Genomic DNA, 8,991 nt, shown 5'->3' with positions numbered 1-8,991 from the left:
TTTTATACAAGTCCAATACAAAAGGAAGCAGGACACTAACATGGATTCCTAGCTTGCATACCACTATAAATGTCTACATAGCTCTGACAATATTTTCTTCTAATGGTTACTACAGAAAAGCAATACGAGTACTTATGTCTGTAGCTACTAAATATTTGTAAAAGTTTCAGTCTCTGAAGGACAGAAATATAACAATTTTTAAAGACCATTTCCATTCTGGGTCCAGAACTATTTGACAGTGTTGTTTATTAAACAGTGCAATCTTCATCTAATATGTTACAAATCTGCAGAGTTAAGATCAGACATGTTGGCCCACAAGGAGAAATTACCCCTCTATGGTATAAATGCAGTCCCTTGGGGTTTCAGCTGAAACATTCCAGACTGCTTTTGACTCGTTCCATCTCATGCAGAAAACTGTAGAACTGCGGCAATGTTAACTCTGAAAAAGGAGAGGAAAAAAAAAAACCCCAGCTATATTTAAAGTCCCATGTCTAACACAAAGCTATTCACATCCATATCAAGGAGCAATTTTCATCCCCACCTGGGCTGGACTGTATTAGAGATTCTAGCTCTTAACATGCTTTTCTACACAACATCATTTGAATGTAACAGGATTCCAGGCAAAGATTTTCATAATATGACAGACATTGGGATTGCCCTCATTTCTGTTAGTATGCTGCTCTCTAATGACTACTTCTAAAGGCTCCAATTGTCAGAGCTTTATGGTATATATTTTGATATGCATAGATATGAAGACCCTCCACACAGTCATTACTTCTGAATCATTTCCTACAGTGTCACCATTTGGGAGAGGTCAGGGTTGGAATAGTTGTGAGCATCTATAGTCAGTGCTTCAACAGCAGTGGCTTTCAACTTTTCCAGACTCCTGTACCCCTTTCAGGAGTCTGATTTGTCTTGCGTACCCCCAAGTTACACCTCACTTAAAAACTACTTCCTTACAAGATCAGACATAAAAATACAAAAATGTCACTGCATACTATTACTGAAAAATTGCTTACTTTCTTATTGTTACCATATAATTATAAATCAATTGGAATACTATATTTACATTTCAGTGTATAGCAGGGATCGGCAACCTTTGGCACATGGCCTGCCAGGGAAATCCGCTGGTGGGCCGGGATGGTTTGTTTACCTGCAGAGTCCGCAGGTTCAGCCGATGGCAGCTCCCACTGGCCGCGGTCCCCCGTTCCAGGCCAATGGGGGCTGTGGGAAGCGGCGACCAGCATATCCCTCGGCCCGTGCCAGTTCCCGCAGCCCCCATTGGCCTAGAACGGGGGACCGCAGCCAGTGGGAGTTGTGATTGGCCGAACCTGCGGATACTGCAGGTAAACAAACCGTCCCGGCCCGCCAGCAGATTTCCTTGATGGGCCGCGTGCCAAAAGGTTGCCGATCCCTGGTGTATAGTGTAGAGAGCAGTATAAACAAGTCATTTTATGAAATTTTAGTTTGTACTGACTTTGCTAGTGCTTTTTATGTAGCCTGTTGTAAAACTAGGCAAATATCTAGATGAGTTGATGTATCCCCTGGAAGACCTCTGCGTACCCCAAGGGTACACACATCCCTGGTTGAGAACCACTGTTCTACAGTGATCCCTTGCTGGGAGCTGGGTCTGCTTCCAAAGCTCATTGAGATCCAATGAATATATGTGACGGTTCTATAAATACTTGGACTCTCAAATACCTTTCAAAGGCTTCACGAAATACTTCTGAAGTCCCTTCATGAAATGTTTCTTTTTAGAACTCCCCACTGAAGTTAGTTAACTCACCTACATACACGTGATCCATTTGGCTTCCTTTTTTAACCACCAGTTTCAACTGGGAAGGAATCAGAGACATTTAATTGAAACAGCCGAGCATCATAAAAATCAAGGCAGCAAACGTTAGTTTCAGACAGCATAGACTATTGTAGAGAGACCACTTCTTCAACTGGTCTTCCAGGAAAAGCTACTATAGGGGTAGATCCTTCAGAGATCATCCTAAGGAGTGTCTTTTATCTAAGATAATCAAACCAACCTCTCGTACACAATATCAGGACCTCTACTAGACTGCAAATGCTGGTACCTCATCATCCCTACGGTTGGCCACAAATCTCCTTAGATAAGTGAAGCCTGCAGAAAAAGCAGCAGCAGTGCACTGGTTTTAGCTGATGTCTTCAAGAAATCAGAAGCAGAGCCAACTCCAAATGCCATACTCTTGGGTTCCCTTGGCTCCCCCTGGAGTCAGCACCAGCAGGTTCATCCCTTTAGCTTGTCCTTTACCAAGTGATGAACTACAACCCATTCCCTAAACTCTCATTTTGGGAGACTTACCTGTAAGAAGATACTTCCCACTTTTTCCAGTTCACTGCTCCCTGCAGTCACTGTGAAATGAAGAGAAGAGATGGCAGATAACTCCCCTGAGGTCTAAAGTAGCTTAGTTGAGTGAAATTATTTCAAGAGTCTACAGTTAAGAACTGCTGCTGGATTTCAGCCTTGACATCAAACAGACACTCCAGCCTACTCATGTCTCGCATCCATTACCTCCAAATTTCCACTCCATATCTATAAGCTGGTTAATCATCAGTGTCTGTCCAACAGCCAGGCGTGTCAGGGTGGGGGAATTCAGCTTCCACTGTAGGAGCAAAAAATGGACACTTAACCAATTGATGCAAAAATACTACTCCTTACTGTATTACCTGTAGCTCCAACACCAATAAGGAATTGGGCAGAGCCCCAGCAGAAGCATAAGGCAGATGTACATGCAGCACGTATCAAGGGACTGCATACATGCCAAAAAATGAAAATGGATGGGGGTATAAGTTTAAAAAACGTATTTATTTTATGTAGTTGATTTAGGCATTTTTGAAAATTTTGCCATGGGACCAATTCAACATGTTAATGCAAAAGTCCTGTATTCATTTATTTGGATAACGCTGAGGTTCAATGCAAGCAAAGGCAGAAACAGAATCAAAGCAACACTTAATTGCCGCAGTCAATAAAACTGTTTAAGGTGCTTATATGCTACAATGCGTATGTCATGCCAAATCAGAAGTACTGCTTAGACAAAACGTTTCATTCCAGTTGTCATGGCATCTTCAGTTTATGATTTTCATAAGGTATGAAGCAACAAACAGCCTGACTTCTTGGGACCTCTGAATATGTGGCCACAAGTTTATGAAACCGCCCTGTCCCAATGAGACTTTTTTTTTTAAAGTTAAGAAGTAAAGGAATTCTACTAATACCTGCTCTGCAAAATAACTGGCTTTCTCTTCACTGAGCCCTGTAGGAGAAACCACACAAAATTAACAAAATAAAAACCAATGAATATTTAATATTTAGTAAAGTCAAGTGACCTACCCAGAGCAATGAAATCTGCTCTGACTTGTTCAGATGACAGATTCCTCTTCAGGGCCCCTAGAATAAACAGTGCAAAAGGAGGAAATCATTTTTACTGAATACAGCATTGCACTGTGTTAAGTCAAACACACACAAGGACAGAGAGGTTTTAACAGGATGTTTTTGTTCTCCAGTTGTGCTGTTCAGCAACTCCCTACTCACTAAAGTAGGAAATACTGTTGTCTTCTACTGTACCTTAGTAGACGCCAAAGCTACTGCTTAAAGCGTCAGTCGGATGCATGTGCATGAGAGCAAGATGAAGCTACATTGTTGGTCTCCATGGTAATGGCACCAGCAGCTTTGTTTTGAAGTTACTGCTTTTTCCCCTACAGAAGCTTTGGTTGTTAGCGGCTGGCAAGCTACTAATTTGACCTACCTGCTGTGTTCTGGATGGTGGGTGTGACCATGTGCCTGTAACATTTTCTCCTGCTGTGCCTGCCTGCTTTGTTCTTGGGGAGGGGGCTGCACACTGAAATTTACAAGGACCCTGTTCTCTGAAGCCAAGAGAAGGAGTCTGTCTGGTAAATTTTGATAGACTTCCTGCCCCACACGGCTTTGTATCCGTATTGTACATAAGCACTCAGTGAAGTTATCAGAACAGATGGCAGGTATCGTTCATGGCAACTCAGCCCTAACAAAAATGATACAAGGATTTGAGGATAAGGCATATAAATAGCAACCAAGGGAGCTAAATGTATGTTGTCTAGAAAAGAAAAGCCTCAGAATGGGGAAAATTATGATTTCTGACTGTTAATACCTTCAAGGTAGCTATATAAAAGGAGGAAGGAAATTTTTTCACTGCCTTTTATGCTAGCAGGAAAAGGAGAAATGGCCTGAAGCTACAAAAAGAAAATTTAATACAAGCAAAATGCTAGAAGAAAATTTGCACTTAAGTACTATGGTGATGGGAAGTACAGAAAAATCTAAGACCAACAGATAATAGTAAAGGTAATGGATGAACAGGAGACACTCCCAAGGGAGGTGGTTGAAGCACAGCCACTGCAGATTGCTGAGAATAAGTTGGCTATGGTGGTAGCAGGATTGCTGTAGGGAATAATCTTGTACAACAAAGTGGTCAGACTGAATGACTCTGCTGGTCTTTTCTGGCTCCGCTACGTGTGATTAACATGCACTTGTTTTGGGGAGCTGCTCATAGATAAGTGTTTCTCTAAAAGGAGGCTGCAAGGATAGAAGTCACCTTAACACAATTTTAAATGGCTCTGATTTCCAGAGTCTTCTAATGGGGTCTCAATTTGCTCAGCCCTCTATCTGATGAAGCTCATCTGCCTACTGGGAAGTACAATGCTGCATCATGTAAATGGCAGCTGCTACAGGGTTTTTGTCTGAAGATAAAACTGCACTATTTTCACCAAATATATTAATTTTTTACAGGTGCAAGTTAAATTAATGTAATCAAGTGTTAAACCAATAGATGTGTGGGTTGGATGGATCACCTGATGATTACCTGTTCTGTTTATTCCCTCTGGGGCACCCAGCATTGGCCACTGGGCTAGATGGACCTTTGGTCTCACCCAGTATGACTGTTCTTATGTGTCCGCATAAAGGATTTCTGTAGGTTCAACTAAAATATTTTTTTTAACAGACTTTAGTTAAGCCAGTGGAACCTGTGTATAGACATGGCTTAAGAGAGACAACAGCCTGATGAACTGAACAGGGATTCTTCAACAGAGAGAGGGATTTCTAAAGTATGTTTGAGAACTCATTTTTAATTCTTGATTATTGCTTACTTAGCAATCAAAGGTTCTGTCCTGCAAGCTGACAGGCACAGTGAAATCAGTGGGGCTCTAGATGGATTAGTGTGCAGGCACAAACACAGCAGTTCCTTTCAGGCTCAAACCAAGAGTAACATTCTCACACACACACAACCATTTCCAGGCTACTCACCATTAGGTATCAAGAGGATACTTTTGATAATATTTTTCAGAGGACCTAGGCTGATTTCATTCATGGTGGCAAATTCAGAGAGCTGAGTCAGAAACCTTTCTACCTGCAGACAGCAAAGAGAAGAGACAAAGCCTTAACGCTGCGCTCATCTCATCTGACCGCTGCAATCAAACCCCTCTCCACATTGTGCTGCAGAGGCCTTACCTCCTTGGGCTCTGTTAAAAAGCTGAAGACTACATCAGTCAGTGCTGAGAATTGCTGTGAAGAAACAGGACAGTGTCACTAAACCAGGGACTAGCAGGCTACATTTCTCACTCACCTCTTCCAAATTCTCTCCACAGATCCTTGAAAGAGGAACATCTGCTGTTCTGTGTTAACACCCTTCTCCTATTCAGTGCAGCTCTAGAGGCCCAGATTCATTTCACCACTATACAGTTTATTTCCCAGCACTTCGGTGGCCACCTCCCTCCAATGGCAACAAGGAAATGACACTTCCCCACACAACTTTCTGGCTTTGTAGAGGTCACTCACTGATCCTTTTGCAATACTCTGTCTTCAAGTTTCAGAGTAGCAGCCGTGTTAGGCTGTATTCGCAAAAAGAACAGGAGTACTAGTGGCACCTTAGAGACGAACCCATTTATTTGAGCGTAAGCATGATGCGTCCGCTGAAGTGAGCTGTAGCTCACGAAAGCTTATGCTCAAATAAATGGGTTCGTCTCTAAGGTGCCACAAGTCCTCCTGTTCTTTCTGTCTTCAAGACTATTCACACAGCTAGCAGCTGTGGTTGGAAAGGCTTTCGTATGGCGCTGAGGTAGCACAAGACTATGCAACCCAAGTTCAGCAGTTAGAGGCACAATAGGAGAAGGGCTGTGGTCCTACCCTGGTATTTCCACAACTTTACAGGGTATCTGGACTGCTGCGGCAGCAGCTAACGTCCATTACCTCTCCATCATGTAAGCATGTTGTAACCTCTACCTGCAAGTAGAGACCGAGGGTTTGTCTCCATAACATTTTTGTAACGAGCTTCTGCCACTGCCAGGGGTCTGGGGCGAGGGCAGGCGATATGAATCGGGGGTAGCTGCTGCCCTGCCGAAGGGGATGGAGCTGGCCCTACCGTTTCGGTTCCCAGGGGTTAGACGAGTGGAGTCGAAACAAGGGCGGGCAAACGGGGGGAGGCCGGAGGGGCCGTTCAGAGCGTCAGCGCGGAGCCCGGCGAGGCCGCCCGGCCGCCCGCGGGCCTCCCTGAGAGCTTGGCGCAACACCTAAAATAAGGACGGGGAGCCCAAGCGGCTGCAGGCAGCCCGGAGCCCAGGCAGGCGCCTGGGTACCGGTGAGGGAAGAGGGTTAATCTCACGCCCCCCTGGCTGGCCACCGCAGCGGTGAGCCCCCGGGGCGGGAGAGGCGCCGCCGGGCCGGGCCGGACCGGACCGGGGGGCAAACGCACCCTCCGCCCCGGGCACCGCGCCCAGGCCTCGGGCTCTCCCCCACCAGGCTGCTCAGCCGCAGGGCCGGGGCGGGGGGGGCAGCACCGGGGGCCGAAGGGCCCGCGGCTCCCCAACCTGGGCGCGGGCGACCCCCCCCCCGCACAGATTAAAACCCCCGGGGGGGGCATCGGTTTAACACCATGAGAAATGCTGGGGGCGAAGCGGGTTTCGGGGGGGCGGGGCTGGCAGCTCGCGACCCCCCCAGTGTGAGACACCCCGCCCCGCCCCCGGGCGGGAACCGGATCGCCGCGGCCCGACAGCCCTCGGCCTGCGGGAGGGAAGCCGCCCCCTGGCAGCCCCGCCCCGGGCTCGGGTAGGCCCCGGCCGAGCCGCCTCGAGCCGCACAAGGGCCCGGCCCGCGGCCCCGCACCTCGGCGCGCAGCTGGTTCAGGCTCCGCATGGCGCCGCTCCCCGCCGGCCCCGCGTCCCCGCCGCGCTGCCCCATGTCCCGCCGGGCCCGGCCCGGCCCGGCCCCGCCCCGCCCCGCGCCGCCGCCTCAGCCTGAGCGTTGGCGGCCGCACTTTCCGCGCGCGCGGCGACGCCCCCTCACCGGGCCCCCCGCGACCCCCCCGCCCCCTCCCCTGGGCCCCCCCGCCTGGGCCCCCCCGCGACACCCCCGCCCCCTTCCCTGGGTCCCCCGCCCGGGGCCCCTCTCCTGGGCTCCCTACCCCCCGCCCCCTCACCTGGGCCCCCCCGCCTGGCCCCCCCCGCCCCCTCACCTGGGCCCCCCGCTACCCCCCCGCCCTGCCCCCTACCTGGGGCCCCTCACCTGGGCCCCCCGCAACCCCCCCCCGCCCCCTCACCTGGGCTCCCTGCCCCACCCGCGCCCTTCCCCCGCCTGGGGCCCCCACCTGAGCCCTGCCCCCCACTTGGGCCCCTGCACTCTGACCGCCTGGTACCCCCTATGCCCCCTCACCGGGCTCCCTGCCCCACACCTGGACACCCCCCCCCCCCGTGCCTCCCCAGCTGGGTCTCCCCATGCTCTGACCCCCCGCACCCCCTCACTTGTCCCCCCCGCGCCCTGCCCCCCCCCCAGGCCTGCTGCACCCCCTCACCTGGCCTCCCCCCCCCCCCGACACCCTGTCAAGGTTCCTTCCCCACTCTGAACTCTAGGGTACAGATGTGGGGACCTGCATGAAAACCTCCTCAGCTTACTTTTACCAGCTTAGGTTAAAACTTCCCCAGGGTACGAACTATTTTACCCTTTGCCCTTAGACTTTCGCTGCCACCACCAAGCGTCTAACGGGTATTTATTATTGGGAAAGAGTTCGTTTGGAAACGTCTTTCCCCCCAAAATCCTCACCAAAACCTTACACCCCCCTTCCTGGGGAAGGCTTGATAAAAATCTTCACCAATTTGCATAGGTGACCACAGACCCAAACCCTTGGATCTTAAGAACAATGAAAAAACAATCAGTTTCTTAAAAGAAGAATTTTAATAGAAGAAAAAGTAAAAAGAATCACCTCTGTAAAATCAGGAGGGTAAAGACCTTACAGGGTAATCAGATTCAAAACATAGAGAATCCCTCTAGGCAAAACCTTAAGTTTCAAAAAGACACAAAGACAGGAATCTCCATTCCATTCAGCACAGCTTATTTTCTCAGCCATTCAAACAAACAGAATCTAACGCGTCTCTAGCTAGATTGCTGACTAAGTTCTAAGACTCCATTCCTGTTCTGTCCCCGGCAAAAGCATCACCCAGACAGACCCAGACCCTTTGTTTCTCCCCCTCCAGCTTTGAAAGTATCTTGTCTCCTCATTGGTCATTGTGGTCAGGTGCCAGCGAGGTTTTCTGGGCTTCTTAACCCTTTACAGATGAAAGGGCTTTTCCTCTGGCCAGGAGGGATTTTAAAGGTGTTTACCCTTCCCTTTATATTTATGACACACCCACACTCCCTCACCAGGTTTCCCTGCTTCCCCACCTGGGCTCCCCACCCCGTGCACCCCCACCCGGGCATGCTGTGTCCTTCCCCCCTCCTGGGCACCCTGTGCCCTCTCACCTGGGCACTCAGCACCCTGTTCCCCCACCTGGGCATGCTGCACCCCCTTACCTGGGCCCCCCACACCCTTACCCCCTGGGATCCACATGCCCCCTCACTTGGGCACCCCACACTCTGCCCCCCCCGGGAACTCCATGCCCCCTCACCTGGACACCTAGTGGCCTACCTCCAGCCACCTAGGCACTGCGTGCCCTGCTCCTCACCTACCT

The 8,991-nt window shown here is 49.7% G+C and overlaps 1 protein-coding gene across 1 annotated transcript; it reads right to left on the bottom strand.

Annotated features, from left to right (window-relative positions):
* Positions 1-274: 274 nt before the first annotated feature.
* Positions 275-7,241, bottom strand: COMMD7 (COMM domain containing 7). Its single transcript, XM_074970293.1, has 9 exons — positions 7,154-7,241; positions 5,504-5,557; positions 5,300-5,402; positions 3,356-3,412; positions 3,241-3,278; positions 2,540-2,630; positions 2,330-2,379; positions 1,787-1,835; positions 275-439 (listed from the first exon to the last, which is right to left on the bottom strand). Exons 1-9 carry the CDS (start codon positions 7,226-7,228, stop codon positions 363-365), a joined length of 594 nt encoding a protein of 197 aa, XP_074826394.1. The 5' UTR covers positions 7,229-7,241; the 3' UTR covers positions 275-362.
* Positions 7,242-8,991: the final 1,750 nt, after the last annotated feature.

This window comes from Natator depressus, chromosome 13 (assembly GCF_965152275.1).
Source record: "Natator depressus isolate rNatDep1 chromosome 13, rNatDep2.hap1, whole genome shotgun sequence".
NCBI lineage: Eukaryota > Metazoa > Chordata > Testudines > Cheloniidae > Natator > Natator depressus.
The sequence above is the reverse complement of the archived record's forward strand: the minus strand, read 5'-3'. Positions and strand labels throughout refer to the sequence as shown.

Coding starts and splice junctions, on each gene's coding strand:
- COMMD7 (XM_074970293.1), bottom strand. CDS start 7,228: ATGGGGCAGCGCGGCGGGGACGCGGGGCCGGCGGGGAGCGGCGCCATG. Junction 1,836..2,329: donor TGGGAAGTATCTTCTTACAG/GTAAGTCTCCCA, acceptor ATTCCTTCCCAG/TTGAAACTGGTGGTTAAAAA. Junction 440..1,786: donor AATGGATCACGTGTATGTAG/GTGAGTTAACTA, acceptor CTCCTTTTTCAG/AGTTAACATTGCCGCAGTTC.